The sequence below is a fragment of the Macrobrachium rosenbergii genome, chromosome 28 (assembly GCF_040412425.1).
Source record: "Macrobrachium rosenbergii isolate ZJJX-2024 chromosome 28, ASM4041242v1, whole genome shotgun sequence".
Taxonomy (NCBI): domain Eukaryota; kingdom Metazoa; phylum Arthropoda; class Malacostraca; order Decapoda; family Palaemonidae; genus Macrobrachium; species Macrobrachium rosenbergii.
In genome coordinates this window covers 3,895,770-3,918,115 of record NC_089768.1, presented here as the reverse complement: position 1 = coordinate 3,918,115, position 22,346 = coordinate 3,895,770, and the positions used below count along the sequence as shown (strand labels likewise).

The window sequence follows — 22,346 nt, the reverse complement described above, 5'->3', positions numbered from 1 at the left end:
TGGGGGCGGTTCTCAATCCGAGGAGGACCTAGGGCAGCTGGTACTTCCAATTCTCAGAGGTGCAACGAGCCATGAGGGACACCTTCAGGGACCTGTGGAAGGAACTCGTTGCAGAAGACGGGGACAACATAGCAACGCAGAGGCTCCGTGACAGGGTTGGGAAGTTCGCCCCCTGCCAGAGAACATACACCGACAAGACGTCGCCCTTCATGCCTCCCGGTCTGTCCTCCGCCACCCACATCTTCGTCAGGGACGACGCCGTGCGGCCACCCTTAACCAGGCCCTACAGAGGACCTTTCCTTGTGCTCGAAAGGGACAAAAAGGCTTTCTGGGTAGCCGTCCACGTAAGGGAAGACTGGATATCGATAGACCGCCTCAAGCCCGCATTCCTGGAGGAGGATGTCGGAGGCAGTTCCCAAAGCTTCCCGCAGGATATAGCAACCCTCCGGCCAGCCCCATGTGCAGAAAAACGTTGTGAGCGTCCCCAGAAAACCCCAAAACCAGACAGGGAGGCACCCCAACACACCGCTCCAGAGGGCGGGGGGGGAAGGCGACCACCCCCTCCAGTTGACATCGAGAAAGCAGGGCCCCCTCCATCGCCCCAGCAGATACCTGCTTTGATCAGACGTTACTTATGTCTTGGGGGGGGAGTATTGTAAAGTCCCCGCTCAACACGTTCTCTGTAAGAACATCCCGTTTTTTGCAGTTCCTTCATATTCGACCTAAGGTCGGCCGAGCACAAATTAACATTATTATTGTGAATTGTATATTCTATTTTCTGTCCAAGTGAGCATGCGTTATGTATATGTAACAGAGTATTTTTGTTACAGACCAGACATTGTTCATCATTATGTTTTCTGAATGTACCTGTCCTGTTTTTGTAAATCTTTGTACCCGCGGTCTCTGCGTTATACGCAGACGTCCACATGCCGCTTTATAAGCAGGTCGCTTCATCAACAAACCAGCAGTACTTGTCTTCCTGCTCATTATTTCGCACCTCTCTCACAAGTTCTCCTCCCAATGTTGTCATTGACTCAAGTGTAATAAATTTCCTTAATGATGATGGTTTCTTGGAAAGGTGTAATCCAAATTCTGTACAAACTGATGCTAAGGAAACTCCCAAACCCCAGAGTAGGTCAGATGATGTTTTAAGGAGGTCTACTCGAATTATAAAAAAAACCTGGTAGGTTAATAGAACAAAATATGTAATTTTACCTATTGGGGAAGGAATGATATGTATTGCCAATGAATGAGAAACATCAATTGGAAATAATGTATGTATTCTTTTGTGCCTGTTGTTAAGCTGGTAAGTGGGTGTTTGTTGTTTGTGGCTGTCGACCTCCTGCCATTCATCGAGGCATGCATTGCTAAAATGTATTCCTTCAAGCTGTGAATGAAATCTTGAATGTCATGTCATGTTTCTGTCAGATTACCTTGAGTAAGTTTGGTTGATGAAAACACTACAACTAAAACTCCTGGGCCTGGCACCAGCCATTCAGCACCTTTGGCAGTGAGTCGGCCAGACTCTCCCAGATGAATCATTCAGCTCCCAGCCTTCCCTGGTTTCAACAGACATCCAAAAATCACCTAAAATTTCTGCAAGCCTGCTTACGGTTATAAATACTGTATGGCATAACTGTTCCCCTGACTTCATTTGCCTTTCATTAAATGGTAGAAAGAACTACCGAAACGTTATGGAATCTATAAACTTTGGATGGCTGTCATATAATTTACCTGCTGCTAGAAGAAATACTCGAGGGATTGAGAAACTGCGATTTAACTCAGGGGCATACAGACGGCCAATATTTGAAAGAGATTATTATTATTACTATTACTGCAGGGAAGAAAAAGGGTTACGATATGACAAGCTTTATGCGTACAATAAAATTTGTGCTTTAAGACACGTATCTTAACATGACTATAAGTTTCAAGAGATTTGGACATAAAGCAAATGCAAAAAAAAAAAAATTACTTGTATGAAGAAAATGCAGACAAGGCCGTAGGTTTAAACAAATGTAATTCAACAGCGCTTCGCATGAATAAAACATGCAAGGTAAAAAAGAAAAAAAAATTGTATGTGTTGTCATGTAGAGCAATTACGAAACGGTCGTTTGAATATTCAACTGGTGGGAAAACTCAAAATACAAGATTGTTTTTCTCTCCCCTAAGCAGCTTGGAAATGTACAACCCAATAATGAACAAGCAAAATTATGAAACGTGAATTTATGAACAAAATCTGGTAAGTACAGTGTGAGGTTCAGGATATGTCAGAGGTGAAAGACTGATTCGTTATTATTCTCGACGTGTTTATAATGCGGAAAGGTAGCGGGCGACCTGAGGGCCCCCGCTGCGTCCATACAGAAATTGATTGTTATCAGGCATAAGAAGACATTGTGAATTTATGAACATAAATTCTGGTAAGTACAGTGTGGGGTTCAAGAAACATCAGAGTGAAAGACTGATTCTTTATTATTCTCGACAGGTGTTTATAAGACAAAAAGCGTCCATACAAGATTTGTGTTTTCTGGCAAGCATAAAAATACGTGTAACATTCGTTACTGGCATATAAAAGGTAGATATGCATATCGGCAGAAAGACCGCACAATGACACTGTAAGGGCGTCAAATCGCGTCTCTCTTTCCTTGTGTTTCTCCTTTTAGATGTACATTAATCACGTCATGTATTTTACCTGTCCTTGTTTCAGATTCTTTGTGTACCTCATCTTATGCATCACTGTACGGCCTCTCTGCCGATATGTATATCTACCTTTTATATGTCGTGTAACAAATGATGTACCTATTTTTATGCTTGCTAAAAGACAAATCCTGTATGGACGCCGCAGGGGGTCTCGGGTCGCCAGCTACCTTTCCGTCCGCTTTTTGTCTTATAAACACCTGTAAAGAATAATAAAGATCACCCCCACCAAAATCACTTTCATGCATCATAATAAAGTTTACTTCCAACGTACCCATCTCACAGACTCATCATCAACATAGAGTTACGGGCTGCTCGAGGAGCAAGAGCCCGTGCTGGCACGGGGCCAGCTAAATCTAAAACAACAACATAATAAAGAATGTCTTTCGCCTCTGACTTTTCCTTGAAGCCTCACAATACATAAGATGAAGTACATAAAGAATCTGAAATAAAGACAGGTAAAATACATGACGTGATTAATGTACATCTGAAAGGAGAAACACTAGAAAAGAGAGGCGCGATTTGTCGCCGTACATTTATAATGCGTCGCAGAACATGTAAAAGGCAGATATATATATATCGGCGGAAAGGCCGTACAATGATGCATACAATGAGATACATAAAGAATCTGAAATAATAACAAGTAACATATATGACGTGATTAATTTACATATGAGGAGCGAAACACAAGACTGGAGAGGCGATTTGACGCCCTCATAAGAGAAGAATTCCAATAGTAGTTCGATATCAATTCAAATAAGACTTCATTGAACACATGGTAGGTCATCATGACAATTTAAAAACTCACGGGGTATGCCAAATATGCGAAATTAACGGTATTCTGGAGGAAAATGATAGCATAGTAGTTCTAAAAAGTTTATTCAATGCACTATGAAATAATGAACAAGTAGAAAGGGAGTCGCTCAATGGACCAAAAGAGCGCTAAAAGCAGTGCCGCAGCTGGCATTCCATTTGGGGGTGGGGCCAATATAATTTTTGGGGGGACAAAGAAAATTACACACAGCTAATACCAATATTGTAAATTATTAGTAAAATATACTATTCTCGAATGTATATCCATGAGAACGAAGGAAAATAATATTAGTAATGAGTAAACCTGTATTTGAAATCACAGAGCTCAGTTTTCAATTAGTTTTCAACACTTACTATATGCAAATGTATCCAGTCCTGTAAGGGTTAAAGTTTAGCTACAAAGGGAGTTTTAACTGTTGGCCCTGGCATCTGACGGGGGTTGGGGGCGGGCTCCCCCATAGCGACGCCACAGACTAAAAGTAGGCCCACTGTACATTAATTTTTACATTTTGCATTAGATGTTGCAAAAATGATAAAACGTGGGGCCAAAAGCCTAAACAGTAGATATCAACTAATAGAAAAAACGTACATTTGACAACAGGAATTACTCAGGAAAATCTCAGGCGGTAGAAGAAGAAGAAAAAAAAACGCACATGACTATGATGTCATGATCAGCTGACTTCCAGGGGACCTCGACCTCGATTTGTTGTTCTTAGCTAATTTGTGGTCCGACTCTACTTGAGGAAGCAGTTGTTCGTTCCAATACCAACGCAATGTTAAAGTTTATCCTCCTAGGAGGGCTTTTATCCTGCCTTGCGTCATGTCAACTCCTTCGTAATGATAAAATGGTAAAGCTACAGGGAAGGATTTGTTTTCAGTAGGCCAGGATGCTAACCAGTGCCCAACTTTGCTGATTAGCCATACCTTGAGTAGATAGCCTAGAATGCTTTTTTCTCTCAACACACGGATGCTTTGTTCTCGCAACATACGCAGGCTAGACTAATACGTGTGTAGTAAGCTAGCTTTCTACGGGAGACTAAGCTTAGCCAAAGTGCCCTGGCGTCACGTACCGTAGGTTACGCTAGGCCATAAGCTTTGGTAGAGGCTAGACTGTCGAGTTGTTGTCGTAGGCAAAAAGGTATTATTTTATAAGTCGCCAATACACACTATGAAATTGTAACTTACATTTTTGACAAGAGCTCTTCATTCTCATTATTTTGAACCCCATAAACACTATGCGCAAATGATAAATAAAAAATTAGAAAATTTACGACTTATAAGGTAAGAATACCCCCCCCCCTCCATAGCTAATACGGCAAAATTGTAACCAGTCAACATCCGTAGGTGAAGTTATATTGGTATTTTAAGGTTCTTTTAGTGCCCTATTATTTCCTAGTCATTTTTGCATGAAAAACTCAAAATGGTTTTTCATGCAAAAATGGCTGGCTGGAGTCTTATTGGCAACTTATAAAATTTTACCAGCAAAAAAGTAGGTTTTACTCATTAAAATGTCCACGGTGAGGTAGCCTATGGCAGTTGACATTTTCCTATGTTATTTTACTTTTCTTACAAGAATTTAAAGCAATATTGACCTTTGAAGGCTACGCGACGGTACCAACGGGTCCCCTGCACCGACCTATTCAGTTCAAAGGTAAATTACAGTTTAGCTACAGCCAGCCGGCTAAATATCACCTTAAACTCTTGTAAAATGAATGAAACAACACAGAAAAATGTCAGCTGCATAGCCTAGCTCGACTGGACACTATTCGAAGCTTTCGGTCGGGGCGAAGAAACGTAAACGGGTGGCGGAACGTCGCTTCGTGCCATATTCGCATTTTTAAATATTCTTGGCAAGCTCATATGTTCTGGCAGGCGGTAATGTTGCTCTGCGTCTGATAGCCACAGGGGTTACAGAAAAGTTAAAAAAAAGATTATGACTTTAAATTCTTGTAAAGCAAGTAAAATAACATAGGAAAACATCAACTGCCATAGTCTAACTCACCGCGGAACACTGGCTTAGAATACTGTACTACTCTGTCAGTTGTAGGCATCGGGTGATTGGCTCGCCTGTAAGACCACGCATGCGTGATTGGGCCTAGAATCAACATTAGTAGTAATGCATGAAAAGTGCCTTTGGAATGGATTAAAAGTGCCCTTGGAATGGCTCCCGCTGTCCATTTATTCGCCCTTTTTTTAATGCTTGTTTTTCGTGTTCCAAATGACATATATAAGAGGAAATACAACAGTAAGGTGCCCAAACCTATTACCAAGTTATTTACCCAACCCAAAACCCCGAATACCCAATGGGTCCCCCTTACCGTTCGCCACTCTCAAAAGTGTTTTGCCCTACCCAAAACCCTGTTGGCTACAGTTCTAAGATAATTTACAACTTAATTACTGCTGAGTGACAAAATTCTTGTTCAGCAGGTAAAGTTCTATAGAAAAATGTCAACTGCCATAGTCTAGCTCACCGCGGACAGCCGGCTTAGATCTACAATTAAAAATTCTACTCTTAAAAATATTGAAATTTGGGCCTAAAGATTTTATTTCCTCTGTTTTAATGTGTAATTTAAACCTTTAATGATGTTCATTTTGTTAGCCAACCTCACGAAGGCTAACCTATGATACCAGGTCCTTACCCTAGTGTATATTGTTTTGAGGGGCTTCCATAAACTTACTTTAATCTGAATTTAAACTATCAGTGGGATTAATGTTCTTGTTTTTCACTTTTGTGCTTTCCCCCACCCAAAAACCGTTGGGGATACACTATCACTAACAGTATTAATTTTCTAACAAAGTGAACATCAGAAATGTTTAAAGAAGATATTGAAACACAGGAAAATTATATTTTCAAGTCCAGCAGGCAGTAACAGTTTAAAGTAAAAATAATACCAAAAAATTTATTCAGAAATTTTACTGGACAATTCTTTGACAGATTTTTGTGGATTTTGATTTTTTTTTCAAGGCCTAGTCCAGTTATCTATTGAAACACCACCATAACATCTAGAAATAGTCAGGTTTTAACAGCATATTGTGTCTGGCATTAATGTTGCATTGTTCAGACATGATATGCAAACCATCGGTCCTTCCTTTACATTAGAAACTACTTTCAGCAAAGCTGGAAACGGCCGTTGAACTTTCGAACTAGGTGGTTAGGCAGTTAACTACTGTCCGGGAGGCAGGAGTACCGCCTGCCCAGATGTAAACATTCCAGTTTGCTTTCGGCCATTGAGCGATGCAGATGTGTTTCACACTCTCTGCCCTGACTGCTTTTGAGCTGTTTTCCTGGTGGGATCTTTCTTGTTCTTTTTTGCAATGATTGTTGATAAGCCCTGTAAGCCCTCCTTCCCCCAGCATGTATGCCCTGGGGTAGGGGGGAGGAAGTTCAATAGCTTCGCTCACATGTTGATATGGACCCACACACCCTTTGCTCCACTTGCAAGGGATGTGTGTGTTCTTGTAATTCTCCTTGCTCGGAGTGTTGTTCCTGGTCTGCCGAGCAATGGGTGAAGTTTGAGGGGAGGAGACAGTACCGAAGGAAGCCCGCCAAGGAAAGCTTCCCCTTCTTGCTGCCTCTCCTTCAGGACTCCCCCTCGTCTTCTGCACTCTCTTTGTCGGGTGTGGAAGGCCACGGGGAGTGGACAACCAGGGCATCCTCTCTGGGGCCTCTCCTCACTCCCGGGAGCAATTTTTTCCCCTGGAGCGAGTAGAGGCCTCCTTCTTTGACCCGACTTTGCCTTCAGGTTTGGTGGTGGAGGCTTCTCTCGGTAGGCAGGTTGCGGACCTCACCTCTACCTGGCTTCACCTCGGTCTACCTGGCGTTCTGTCGTTGGAGGGCCTGATTTCTCATCTGCCCAGCGCTCCTGTGACCACTCACGCTGCGGCCACTTCCACCATGTCAACTGTCACCATGATGCCCTTCACCAAGCTGCCTGTGACTGTCACCTCGCACCTGGGCACCCAAGTATCAGCTGCGCCTGCCTCGCTCCATGCTGTGCCGCTGCCGCCTGGCTTCTTGGCCCCGTTATCCCTGCCTGGCCCCTCCAGTATGGTCACAATGTCATTGCCTTATACCATGGTGCCTGCTCCTGCTGTTGCCGACCTATGCTCGTTCCTGACTCCGGTCCCGGCCCCTGGATTTCCTGACTCGGCCCAGCCAGGCTCCTGCTCCACTTGTGCCCTCTACCCATGTCCCGGCTCCTGGCTTACCTGGCTCCCACGCTTCTCCACCTGGCCCGGTAGTTGCTGGCCTGATCGCTGATGTCTCCGCTCAAGGCAGCCCTCCTGACTCTCCATGAGTTCCAGGACTGAGTGATGGGACACTCCGTGGTACTGATGAGCAACAATACCACAGTAGTGGCATACGTCAACAAGGAGCGGGGTCTAGTGTCCCTCCCACTCCACCAGTTGACATTACAGGTGCACGAGTGAGTGCTGGCTCACTCGGTAGAGCTGTCAGCCAGGTACATTCCAGGCAAAAGGAATGTCGTGGTAGACAAGCTCAGCCACCAGAATCAGGTGATTGGAACAGAATGGTCCCTTCACCTGGAAGTCGCGGAAAGGTTGTTCGACCTGTGGGGGCGTCCAGTCATCGATCCGTTCGCCACCTTGTACAACAGAAAACTTCAGGTCTTCTGCTCAGTCGTGCTGGACCGATGGGCTGCTGCAGAGGACACGTTCCAACATCCGTGGGACACACACACATACATACCACCATTTTTAAATATATAGATATAACGCAAACCCGTGAATTACCTGAGCTTGGGGAGAGGAAACCTTTGGTTTTTGGGCGTTGCCCTGGTAACATTGCTAGGAAACCAGTTAGTTCTTAGCCACGTAAAAATAAATCTAATCCTTCAGGCCAGCCCTAAGAGCGCTATTAATCAGTTCAGTGGTCTGGTTAAACTAAGATATACTTAACTTTTTTCGGCAACGAACCTAACCTGGTTTCTCACTTGTTATAGTGAACCCTCATACTGTGCTCTACAATGGTCTCCCTTCACTCGGAGGGGGAATTATCCTTCTCGGGGCAAAGGGAAATTGCCTCCCTTAGCCTGACTTGTTTTTTCAGATGTTGTGGAACTTGAAGGGCTTAGGAAGGATATGGGATCTCTCTCTAGTATATAAAGTTCTGTCAGCTACCTCTGTATTTAGTGTGAACTTGAAAATGCAGAACAAACTGCGAAAGTACTTGTTCAAATTCCTGGTTTTCACTCACCTTCTTATGTGGATTTTATGACATTCTCAAGTATGCATTCATTTGTGCTAATATATATATATATATATATATATATATATATATATATATATATATATATATATATATTTTTATATGTTTCCTGGTGCAGGTGGATCTTATGACTCCACAATTATTACTTTTACTCGAAAATGGCCTTGTAAGATACCCAGGACATATAAAACACAAACAAAAAAGAAGTACACGGAGCGGAGGGCTCTTCACTAGGGAAGTCGTGAAACACGTGGATATAAAAATAGTTATATTTGATAGCACACAAGGTCAAAAGGAAAATTAACTGAAAATACGGTAAATTACTGCCGAGAAGTCCTCCCGAAAGGGGAGCTTAGGAATGCCAGGAACACGGACCAAGGATAATTCTGCTACAGGCGTCTTTCTGAAACGATATTTGGACCCACGTTACACATCTAATGCTGGAATTTGGGGATTGAATTACTCGGGGTGCACTGAAGGCGCCAAGGACTCCCGAGGCGTTACTTGTGACTCAGAGGAAAGAAGCTGTGAACACGTGGGCCTGGCTTGAACCAAGGAATATCAGGGAACACAAAGTTATAGGCCCAGAGATTAATAAATGCAAAGGGCTAAGTAATCGTGACTAGCAACTCGTTTTGGGTACATTACCACATTTGTAGGGCGCAGGGATGACGGCGTCTTCTGCCAAGAAACACGTGTGGGAGCGTGGACAAATGGTAGCCTCCCCTCTCCAGGTATTTCTTCAAGTCGTAGATTGGGGCGGAAAAGGGCGCCCTTGGGATGATGAAAAGGCCGCCGTTTAATGTCAGCTCGCGTTTGGAAGACTTGCAATCCCCCTTGCAGTCTTCTAAGGCCACGTGGAATGGAACACGGGGCACACAGGGCGGCGATGGGATCACGTGGCGCGGCGGAAGAGGAGGGCAGGGGCAACGGCCCAAGACTGGACTTGTTCTCGGCTTAAACTAGCGGGCGCGTGTGGGAAAGGGCTGCCTTCGCCCTGACCTTTTATTGCTTCTGGACTGGGGTAGGGGGGGGGGCCGATGTCCTGACCCAGGGCACGCTGCTATCTCATAGAAAATGGTATTTTCATCTTTCTGTACCAAAGAAAACGGTGCAAAGCAGATTACTGGTCCCCAACAATTATATTTTCTGAGCCCTTATATACCCCCGATCTTCAAAGGTTCAAACCAACCCAAAGCAGGAAAGGAGAACAGTTTCATAGCGTATTTTGGCGCTAATCTTTACAGCTCCCCTGGCAAGATAATATTCACACCTATAAACGGGTGCGAATATTGACAACAGCAAAAATGAGCGAAGAAAACGTTCGACTTTATTCTATCTTCTGCTTTGCTACAACCTTTACTTTACTTTATTTGTAAAACTCTGATGCCACACTAATCAATAACAAACTGAAGGTTTACTTTAGGAGCAGAGTGCAATTTAGAATATACAATAAAAGGGTAAACTTGCTTGCAAATTAATTATTGCTCAAATACTTCCTAAGTACTGTTTCTACCCATTCTTTATTCGATTTACTTTACTGGGGTAATAAGGCGCTCAAAAGAAAATAAACAAAGAACACTTCAAAATTTCAAAATAACAACAACAAAATAAAATATACAAGGCAGAATTTAAAAGGAAACAAATGTAAACCCACTGATTCCTTAATGCTATCCTGGAATTACAGGCATGCTATTAGTTGTGCCTTGAAGAGGCGGCATTCGTGACAATACATTGTAGGTATTAAATAATATCCCCTTTACCAAAATCGTAATAATAGAATTCAATTCTTCTTTTCAATCGACCTCCAATTGTTCACAAGCTCGACGAGCATAACTAATATTTCCCATAACGCTAATCTGAAGGGGCAAGAACTTGACAGCTGTGAGGCAAAGAGATTATTCGCGGGTTTTAACTCGCCAACTTAAATGACGCTAAATTTTTACGTCTTCAGCTTACAACTCAGGTGTAAGCTAAAAATAGACTACTCGACTTATGAATGGGAGGATAAACAAATGAAGGGAAAATGGACAAGGATAACATTCTCCACATGGATAATTAAAAAAAGAAATGTAAATAAAAATAAAGGAAACTACACAGAACAACAACGAAGGATATTACTTCATACTAAAGGGCGGGCATGCATTTTTGGTGATTAAAAAGGCAACTTTAAAATTCGTAAGGGCAGGAGTCTTGTGACTCAAGATTCGTAAAAAAAAAAGAAAAGATTAAATGCAAAAGTAAATAATATACGTAGAAAATAAAGGATAACAGAGTGAGGTATTTATGATTTACTTCTTTTTCTAACTTCCGTCGCCAACAGACGACGGTCAGAGCTAACTCTCAGCCCAAGGGCGGGAAAGAAACCCAAAGGCGCGACCCCTTCAGGAAGAGCTGACAGACCTGCCTTGTGCCCAAAGGACGGGCGTAGGCGTACTACTTCCCACTCTGTCTCTCTTACTTCTTCAAAAAATAAAATGATTTATGCATTTTAAAGGGGATGATATCCCATATGTTAACTGCCGCTATGCGGTGATAAGTAAGGAAAGTGTGAAGGAAAGATCGATAGAGAAGGATGAGGGATAGAAATTCCAAAGAAAGGAAGAAGATAGCGGAAGGCCTTGACATCCTCTCCTGGATGAAAGGTGCCAAGACGTTCAAAGATGAAGAAGGGGCCCTATGCCAGGTTTGCACAGGGGCCAGAAGAGCTCGGGACTCCTTGTGGACTACCTGCGATCGCCCACACCGTGGTAACTCCGCCGCGAACCTCTCCTCCTTGGACCGTTGTCCTTGGCCGGGGAATCGGAGGGCCCGAGGCCAAAGGGCGGCAAGGGGTGCCATCTGGGTCAGCTGCTGCGACAACTGACCCAGGAATTTTGTTCGCCATCTCGGACATTAACCGCCATTTTTATATGTTTCCTGGTGCAGGTGGATCTTATGACTCCACAATTATTACTTTTACTCGAAAATGGCCTTGTAAGATACCCAGGACATATAAAACACAAACAAAAAAAGAAGTACACGGAGCGGAGGGCTCTTCACTAGGGAAGTGCGTGAAACACGTGGATATAAAAATAGTTATATTTGATAGCACACAAGGTCAAAGGAAAATTAACTGAAAATACGGTAAATTACTGCCAGAAAGAAGTCCTCCCGAAAAGGGGGAGCTTGGGAATGCCAGGAACACGGACCAAGGATAATTCTGCTACAGGCGTCTTTCTGAAACGATATTTGGACCCACGTTACACATCTAATGCTGGAATTTGGGGATTGAATTACTCAGGGGTGCACTGAAGGCGCCAAGGACTCCCGAGGCGTTACTTGTGACTCAGAGGAAAGAAGCTGTGAACACGTGGGCCTGGCTTGAACCAAGGAATATCAGGGAACACAAAGTTATAGGCCCAGAGATTAATAAATGCAAAAGGGCTAAGTAATCGTGACTAGCAACTCGTTTTGGGTACATTACCACATTTGTAGGGGCGCAGGGATGACGACGTCTTCTGCCGAGAAACACGTGTGGGAGCGTGGACAAATGGTAGCCTCCTCTCCAAGGTATTTCTTCAAGTCGTAGATTGGGGCGGAAAAGGGCGCCCTTGGGATGATGAAAAGGCCGCCGTTTAATGTCAGCTCGCGTTTGGAAGACTTGCAATCCCCTTGCAGTCTTCTAAGGCCACGTGGAATGGAACACGGGGCACACAGGGCGGCGATGGGATCACGTTGTTTGCGGCGGAAGAGGAGGGCAGGGGCAACGGCCCAAGACTGGACTTGTTCTCGGCTTAAACTAGCGGGCGCGTGTGGGAAAGGGCTGCCTTCGCCCTGACCTTTTATTGCTTCTGGACTGGGGTAGGGGGCCGATGTCCTGACCCAGGGCACGCTGCTATCTCATAGAAAATGGTATTTTCATCTTTCTGTACCAAAGAAAACGGTGCAAAGCAGATTACTGGTCCCCAACAATTATATTTTCTGAGCCCTTATATACCCCCGATCTTCAAAGGTTCAAACCAACCCAAAGCAGGAAAGGAGAACAGTTTCATAGCGTATTTTGGCGCTAATCTTTACAAATATATATATATATATATATATATATATATATATATATATATATATATATATATATATATATATATATATATATATTATATATATATATATATATACACATACACACACATATATGTATATATATAATGTATGTATGTATATATATAAACCAAAGCCTTTAATGTATTTGATCTATTGCAACTACCCTGCTCAGTTCCTGTGACCAAAGGAAAGGAGTTTGCAACTGTCAGTGAGTGAGGCTCACTCACCCCCATTTCCACCTATTAACTACCTGAGTAACTAACTTGTTACCCTTGTTACCAAGTTTTCAACGACTGGCTGCTGGTGCCAAAAGATAATTGTATATAAAAGGCTGTATTTGTATACTCAGGAAAAATACAAGTTACTTTTAAAAAAATTTTATTTTGTTCATGACACTTACCTGACAGATATATATATAGCTGTATTCTCCGAAAGGGACCGACAGAAATTCAAAAACTTACGGCACACACAGATGGGCCAGGTGGTTAGTACCCATTCCCGCCCGCTGGGAGGCGGTATCAGGAACCATTCCCATTTTCTATTCAGATTTTCTCTGTCGCCGGTATTGTCAACACCTGTTGCCAATACCTCCGCTGTTGGATTTCGTAAACTTTTTCCACTAAGTATTCTGATTGTCTTTTGGTATTTGGACTTTGGCTTTGTGGATAGGCATACGCTTCTTTGGACTGTTTTGATTTTGGTTTTGGCTTTTCCTTGAACGAGATGTCTGGATCTAGTTCTGCTAGTTTCAGGGTGTGTGTTGTTCAGGAGTGTAAGGTGAGGCTACCGAAAGCTTCGGTAGACCCTCACACAGTATGCATGAGATGTAGAGGGCATGTCTGTATGTTGGATGATCGCTGCAAGGAGTGTGAATCGTTGCCTGATTCTGATTGGAAGGCGGCGATTCTTACGTTATAAAGCTAGAGCGTGATCGTGTAAGGAGGTCTTCCTCCAGGAGTGTGTCGGTAGGTGGGAGTCAGGGTATTAATTTATCTCCTGTTAACCCTACTAATGCTTCTCCTTTCCCTGTAGAGTCGCCTTCTAACCCTGTGATTGCGTCTGCGGAAGGTAATGCCCTTGCGCAGATTTTGAACTCCATTCGTACCTTGGAGTCTAAGGTGTTGGCGATCGAAAGTGCAGTGAAGTGTAGTGATCCCCCAGTGTTGTGGAGGGGGCGTCAGATCGCCCTATAATGCCTCTAGGTCTAGACCTCTGCCGAACTCCCAGGACTTAGGGAATGGGCATGTCGAAAGCCGCAAAGAGGGTTACGGGGACCCCCCACCGATCTGGCGTCCCGCCGGCAGGCCTTGTTGGCGTCTCCCAGGCTGCCAAGGATCGTGCTCGCACACGGATCCTTAAGGATTGTTTTTCGTCCTCCGAGGCGTCCTCTCCACTTAAGGGGTCACGTTCTCGGTTGGACTCGTCCTTTCAAGAGGAGCCGCGTTGAAGAGGACGCTTCTTCTCCTCTTTCGTGCCTTGGACTCTTCTCCCGACTGGCTGCGAGATTTGCCGCAGAAGAGGACCAGGATTTCTTCGGAGGAGGACGTTGCTGAACGTCCCAGCCGCACCAAGAAGAGAGCCCCTGTCGCTCTTGGTAGAAGGAGGAGGACGTCTCCTTCCCCTCTTCTTCTCATAAGAGCAGCCCTTCTCCTGAGAGGGCTTCCTCTCCTTCAAGCGTCTTATCCTAGATATGCAGCGGCAGTTAGCTTCCCTTCTCGCTGCTAAGGAGAAGCAACCTCGTGGGCGCCGCAAGGATTTGTCGCTGCCAGTTAAAAGATCTAAGAGGTCTCCCTCTCCTTCTCTTCGTTTGTCTCTCCCCTGCGGCTTCTCGTAGTCACCCTCATCGTTCTGCGGATCATCAGCTCTCCTTGCCCGTCGTGACTCGCTGGTTGATCAGGACGCTCCTCTTGCAGCTCGGCTTGCTGCTAGTAAGAGTTCGCGCCAAGACGCTCTTCTTGCCTCTCCTCCTGCTTCGCGCTCGTTTTGGCGTTCGGCAGGGCGCCCACCAGGGCGCTTTCGTTTTCCGATCCCTGCATGATGCTCTCCAGGACTCTCAAGAAGCTCGGCGGCTCGCTCGTCGGGACTCGTCAGGACGCTTTCGGCAGCTTGTAAGACAGGGCGCTCTTCAGGACGCTCGGCTGCTTTGAAGCAGGACGCTCGTCAGGACGCTCATCAGGGCGCTCGTCAGGGCGCTCCTCAGGGCGCTCATCAGGACGCTCGGCAGGACGCTCCTGTACGAGTTGTTCCTGAATTTTCTGCTGCTTCTTCCCACGAGAAGAGGTCTCTGGGACGTATTGGACCCAAAGGTCTTTGTTTCTCTCTAGCCCCGGAAGACTCTCCTGTCGCTCCTGTCGAAGAGGCGGATTTGTCTCTGGAGTCGGACTCTGCTGAACAAGAGCCCCTCTTTCGTCTTTCTCCGATTACAGGATTTTGGCTAGTATGCTTAAGGAGCTTTTTCCTGATAAGTTTCAGCCTTCTGCTCCGCTTTCCCCTCCTTCGCAGTTAGCTTCTTCGAAGGTGAGGAAATCGCCCGGCTTCCTACAAATGAAGACTTCGTTGGCTACAAGAAAAGCTCTCAAGAGGGTCAATGCATGGATGGAAGATAGGAAGTCTCAAGGGAAATCTTCCTTCGCTCTCCCCCCGTCTAGATTGTGCGGGAAAGCGGGTATGTGGTATGAGACGGGAGAGGAAATTGGCTCTAGAGTTCCTTCTTCCTCTCAAGGTGATTTTGCGAGCCTCGTGGATGCGTCAAGGAGGTCTCTTCTTTCTTCAGCTAAGGTGTCTTGGACTCTTTCTGAAACCGACCACCATCTGAAAGGCCTCTTCAAGTCGATGGAGGTTTTTAACTTTCTGGACTGGTGCTTGGGGCCTTGGACTTAAGGACTCGTAGTCCGGACTCTATTTCTCTGGGGAGCTGTCCAGTGTACTGTCGTGCATGGACAAGGCCGTCAGGGATGGCGCTGATGAACTGGCTTCTCATTTTGGTACAACCCTCCTAAAGAAAGAGGGCTTTGTACTGCAATTTCGCTGCCAAGTCAGTTTCTCCTGTTCAGAGGGCTGAGTTACTTTTGCCCCTCTTTCTAGCCATCTCTTCCCCAGCCGCTTGTCAAGGATCTCGCCTCCAGCCTTAAGGAGAAGGCTACTCAGGATCTCCTTGCTCAATCTTCCAGGCGTCCTAGTGTCCCTTCTACGTCTTAGCAAGGACTTCCCCGAAGAGACAGAAGCCCTTTCGTGGGGAGATCTTCCTCCTCTAGACCTTTTCGCGAGGAAGAGGTCTCTCCAGAGGCGGAGCCCCTTCTTCCCAAAGGGGCAAGAAGTGATTTTCTCACCTCCAGACACCAGTAGGAGCCAGGCTTCTCCTGTTTTCGGAAGCCTGGAAGGTAAGAGGGGCGGATTCCTGGTCCTCAATGTGATCAAAAAGGTTACAGGATCCGTTCTCGAAAAGCCCCCTGTCCTCTTCTCCCAGAGATCTGTCGCCTTCTTACCGACCGGAAAAGCAACAGATCCTTTTAGATCTGCTGGAAGATATGATTCAGAAGAGAGCAATAGAGCGAGTCCTGGATCTGGAGTCTCAGGTTTTACAACCGTCTCTTCCTGGTTCCAAAACAGTCAGGGGTGGAGACCAGTCCTGGACGTCAGCAGACTGAACAACTTTGTCGTCAAGGAGAAGTTCAAAATGGAGACGCCTCAGTCGGTTATCAATGCACTGCGACCAGGCGATTGGATGGTCTCTCTCGACCTTCAGGACGCGTATTTTCATGTCCCCATTCATCCTCAATCGAGAAAGTTTTTGAGGTTTGTCCTGAAGGGAAGAGTGTACCAATTCAGAGCTCTCTGTTTCGGTCTGAGTACAGCTCCTATGGTTTTCACAGTCCTGATGAGAACGTTGCCCGGTGGCTTCATCTTGCCGGAGTAAGGATATCGCTCTATCTAGACGACTGGCTCATCAGAGCCACGTCGAAACAAAGGTGTCTGGAGGACTTGCATTCGACTTTGGAACTGACGAAGTCCCTGGGACTTCTTGTGAATTTAGAGAAGTCTCATCTGATCCCCTCTCAGTCCATTCTTTATCTGGGGATTCGGATGGATTCAGTGGGTTTTCGAGCCTTTCCATCCCAGGACCGTCAGCAGCACTGCTTAGTAAAAGTTTTCGGCCTTCCTGGGAAAGAAACATGCTCGGTGAGGAATGGATGAGTCTGCTGGGGACCATTTCATCACTGGAGAAGTTTGTTTCCCTGGGAGGTTGCATCTCAGACCCCTACAGTTCTTTCTTGCAGACAACTGGAAGAACAAGGAGGACTTAGACGAGTCTCTCAGGATCTCTCTCTCCGTCAAGGACCATCTTGGTGGTGGCTCGATCCTGTAAAGTTGGCAGAAGGGGTCTCTCTCTATCTTCAGAGCCCCGACCTAGTGTTGTTTTCCCGACGCGTCCATGTCGGGATGGGGAGCAACACTAGGGGAGGAAGTGTCAGGCACCTGGGAAGGGGAACAGGTGTCCTGGCACATAAATCTCAAAGAACTGAAAGCGATTTTCCTGGCTCTTCAGTTCTTCCAGGATCAAGTTGCAGGTCGGGTGATTCAAGTCAACTCCGACAACACCACGCCCTGGCGTACCTCAAGAAACAGGGAGGTACTCATTCCCGGTCCCTGTTCCTGATCGCCAAGGAGATCCTGCTTTGGGCACATTCTCACCAGGTGACGATTCTCACTCGTTTTGTTGCAGGGGTCGAGAATGTTCGTGCCGACCTTCTCAGTCGACAACATCAGCTGCTGCCTACAGAATGGACTCTGAACGCAGAAGTGTGTCAGGATCTTTGGAAACTTTGGGGACGTCCCCTAGTGGACGTTTCGCGACTTCAAGGACCACAAGGCTGCCCCTTTACTGCTCTCCTGTTCTCGACCCGGGAGCCCTTGCAATAGACGCCTTTCTCTGGGACTGGAAAGGTCTAGATCTGTCGCCTTTCCCCATTCAAGATTCTGGGGAAGTCGTCAGAAAGTTTGTAGCCTCAGAAGGGACGAGAATGACTTTAATCGCTCCTTTTTGGCCTTCAGCAGAATGGTTCCCAGAGGTCATGTCTCTCGTGGTAGACTATCCAAGAACGCTTCCTTTGAGAACAGATCTTCTCAAACAACCCCACTTCGAGAGGTACCACAAAAACCTTCCCGCTCTGAGTCTAACTGCATACAGACTATCGAGAAGTTGCTCAGAGCGAGAGGTTTTTCTAGACCAGTGGCTAAGGCGATCGCTAACGCCAGGAGAGCCTCTTCCAGTGCAGTGTACCAGTCCAAGTGGATCATTTTCAGGAGGTGGTGTAAACTTAAGGGAATTTCCTCCACCACGACCTCTCTTTCCCAGATAGCAGACTTCCTTTTATATCTGAGAAAGGATTTGAACCTGGCAGTCCCGACCATCAAAGGCTATAGGAGTATGCTGTCAACGGTCTTCAGGCATAGAGGCCTGAACTTATCGGACAATAAAGACCTTCATGATCTTCTTAGGTCTTTTGAGACGTCTAAGGTAGCCTCCCCTAAGTTACCTTCATGGAATTTAGATATAGTTCTAAAATTCCTGATGTCGAAGAGGTTTGAACCTTTAAATTCTGCTTCCTTCAGAGATGTAATAAAGAAAGCTATTTTCCTAACTGCTCTGGCGACGGCGAAGAGAGTTAGTGAACTTCAGCGTTCAGCAAGATTATAGGTTTCAGAGGCCCTGATGCTGTCTGTTCTCTGAGCCCTATTTTCTTGCTAAGAATGAGAACCCGTCTACCCCTTGGCCCAGGTCCTTGAAATTAAGGGCTTGACGGACATCACTGGACAAGAACCTGAGAGAACCCTATGTCCTGTCAGGGCTCTAAAATTTTATTTGCAGAGGACCCAGAATTGTAGAGGTCCTTCTAGCAATCTCTGGTGCTCCGTTAAGAGGCCTGAGTTACCTCTCTCGAAAAATGCCCTGGCGTTCTTTCTACGAAGCACCATCATAGACGCCCATTCCAGTGTGCTAGACGAAGACTTGAGAACTTTGAAGGTTAAGGCTCACGAAGTGAGAGCCATTGCTACCTCAGTGGCCTTCCAGAAAAACCAGTCTCTCAATGACATTCTGGGTGCCACTTTTGGCGAAGCAATTCGGTCTTTGCTTCTCATTATCTCACAGAAGTGAAGACGTCCTATGAGAATTGCTGTGCGCTGGGGCCTTACGTTTCCGCAAATACGATCTTGGGAACAGAAAGCGACTCTCATCCTCTCCTTTAGTTTTGTTTTGGTGTGTTTTTAATATTTTTTGTTGTTGTTTTTATGGTCGTTGGGTCTCCACCAGTGGTGGTCGCCCCAGTCCTTAGTTTATGTTAATCTTTTTAACGTAACTAGGCTTGGTCAGGTGGTTGTTAGTTTGTCGCTTACCCTCATAGTAAGGTCATATGGTCTAGTCACATTGTGGTCTCGCCCCCGTTGACAGATCATCTAGATTCCACCAGCTCTATAGGTCTCTACCTCGCTGGAGTTTTCTAGTAAAGCAGAAGCAGGCTTGGGTGACAGTAATCACGAAGTCAGCAATGCTAACAGGTAAGGAACCAAGGCGTCAATCGCCTACATAGTTTTGTTTCCTAAATCCTATTCTGTCTCTTCCCACCTCCAATGGTGGGATTCAGCTATATATATATCTGTCAGGTAAGTGTCATGAACAAAATGATATTTTTATGATAAAATAAAGTTTGTTCATACTTACCTGGCAGATATATATAATCATAGTACCCGCCCTCCTCCCCTCAGGAGACAGTAGTTCTAGTTTCTAGAAAATCTGAATAGAAAATGGGAATGGTTCCTGATACCTCCCAGCGGCGGGAATGGGTACTAACCACCTGGCCCATCTCGTGTGCCGTAAGTTTTGAATTTCTGTCGGTCCCTTTCGGAGAATACAGCTATATATATATCTGCCAGGTAAGTATGAACAAACTTTATTTTATCATAAAAATATCATATTTTGGAGAAATTTAGTTGCAGCTGTAGATGGGTGTAATATAAGTATGTACTTACATTAAGATAAGAGTTGGTAGTATAATTCATACCTCTTTTCTTCTTTCTTTCAGGATCTTGGTGTGTACAATCCAGAAACCAAACATTATGAAAAGGTAAGTCTTGGTTTGCCAAAGAGCAGTTTCAGTTGTCTTCTCTCAGGGTGGAGTGTTTGGAAAGTAGTAGGAGGGAATTGCCATACAGGCAGATCCTTTTTCCAAAAGGTTCTTCTCAAAGAAGTTTGTAGACCAGACAGCTGGATCATTTGATAGTAATACTGTAGTGTAGGTAGCCTTTTTCAACCACCTTTGTGGCAAACTGATAGTATCGCCAAAGCCTGATATATATTGTGTAGAGTAATACCTCCACTTATGTTGTTTGAAGTTTCGATGTTTGTATGGTGGTGTTTATTTAAAACAGTAGGGAAAAAGAAAAAAATTGAAGTTTGAGAAATGCAAGTCTATGTGTGTGCAAATTTGTTTGATAAGGAAGTTGTCATGAATGGAATTTGGAATGGATGAAGTTTGCAGATGATGTATTATTGACTGAAAATAGGGAAGAGAAGTTGTAAAATTCATGATAGAGCACAAGAGATGAAATGCATATCAAGAGATAAAAGGATACATGAGTGGGATTTAGATAATTTGGTCATGTGGAGAAATTGGAGGGTAGTAGGCTGAGTTTTGTTTGACCATTCACATTTTCTGGCCTGAAGATTGGAAGAAGTACCAGAGATTGTGGAAGTGCTGCCAGTGGTTATACTTGCCATATATGCACTAGCACTTGGAAGAAATAAACACACACACATATATATATATATACATATATATATATATATATATATATATATATATATATATATATATATATATATATATATATATATATATATATATATTGTGTGTGTGTGTATGGATGGATGGATGGATGTATGTAGGTAAAGCAATAAATATCACATAATATCAAGTACTCTTACCCTTGGTAATAGGAGGTAATTCAAGGGAATTATTCCCTTGGTAAAGTGAAACTAGAATAAAGTTATACTTGTGGATATTACAAAGCATGTTTGCATAAGTGTCAAAATTTCTCTCTCTCTCTCTATCCCTCTGTATATAAATCATATATATATATATATATATATATATATATATATATATATATATATATATATATATATATATATATACACAGACATATACAGTATGTATACACTATAGGAATATAAAATATGTGTTGTTAGAAGAGAATTCCATCTAATAAATTTACCCATAACAACACCAAAGAGGGTAAATTTTACAGCATTACATTTCGAAAACAACTGTTACCCTCAGCTGACAGGGAATGAATTAATTTAGAGGTACAGAACAGTCAGTAAACAAGGTTAACAAGCTGTCAACAGGAATGACGTAGCAGCTGACTTCTGGAACACTCCTTCAGCTGTATAAGTACCACTGTTTTGTACTTTTTAATTGATTTTTACCTGGCAGTTGAGGGAAACAACTGCCGAGACATAATACCATAAAATCTACCCTCTTTGGTGTTTTTATGGGTAACCTTTATTAGATATGTATACTGTATAGATAAATTTATATGGTTGTGTTTACATCCAATTATTTTAGAGTAAATAAAAAAAAATTTAATGCTCCTAATTATCTTTTGACTTGTTAAATATGAATTTTTTTTTATAAAATAAATTGAACACTTTATATTTAGCTAAATGTTGTATATATAATGGTATAAGAATAAATGTTTTCTTGATTACAGCCTTTGCTTGGAGCAGATGACCATGATAGGGTCCCACATACAAAGGTAAGTTATTTTTCATGAGTTCATAGTCCCTGTAGAATATATATATATATATATATATATATATATATATATATATATATATATATATATATATATATATATATATATATATATATATATATATATATATATATATATATATATATATATATATATATATATATATATATATATATATATATATAAAGGTACATATGTACATATTTATGTACACATATGTACATATATACATATAAAATATATACATATATGTGGTATTGTTAATATTAAGTATTATAGAGTAAATTAAAAAAATTTTAATTATACATACATTCACACACACACATGCATATATACGAGTATATGTGTTTGTGTGTATAAAATATTTGCTGTTAAAAGAGAATTCCATTAATAAATTTACCCATGACACCACCAAAGAGGGTACATTTTACAGCGTTACATTTTGAAAACAACTGTTACCCTCAACTGACAGGGAATGAATTAATTAAGAGGTACAGAACAGTCAGTAAACAAGGATAACAAGCTGTCAACAGGAATGACGTAGCAGCTGACTTCGGGAACACTCCTTCAGCTGTATAAATACCACTGTTTTGTACTTCGTAATTCATTACTTGTCAGTTGAGGGAAACAACTGCCGAAACATGATGCCATAAAATCTACCCTCTGTGGTGTTTTTATGGGCAACCTTTATTAGATATGTATATAATAA

At 43.6% G+C, this 22,346-nt stretch overlaps 1 protein-coding gene across 8 annotated transcripts in view; it reads left to right on the top strand.

Moving 5' to 3' along the window:
* The first annotated feature begins 4,139 nt into the window (after positions 1-4,139).
* Positions 4,140-22,346, top strand: part of LOC136853983 (cathepsin L-like) — an 88,422-nt gene continuing 70,215 nt past the window's right edge. For 3 of the 8 annotated variants that reach the window (XM_067129911.1, XM_067129912.1, XM_067129906.1), the window contains exons 1-3: positions 4,162-4,355; positions 19,903-19,944; positions 21,593-21,637. In XM_067129911.1, coding sequence (XP_066986012.1) covers positions 4,281-4,355; positions 19,903-19,944; positions 21,593-21,637 — 162 coding nt within the window. In that variant the 5' untranslated portion in view covers positions 4,162-4,280. Of the gene's footprint in view, positions 4,356-19,902; positions 19,945-21,592; positions 21,638-22,346 lie in introns of all 8 variants that reach the window. The other 5 variants (XM_067129913.1, XM_067129909.1, XM_067129905.1 and 2 more) reach the window with 4 other exon arrangements.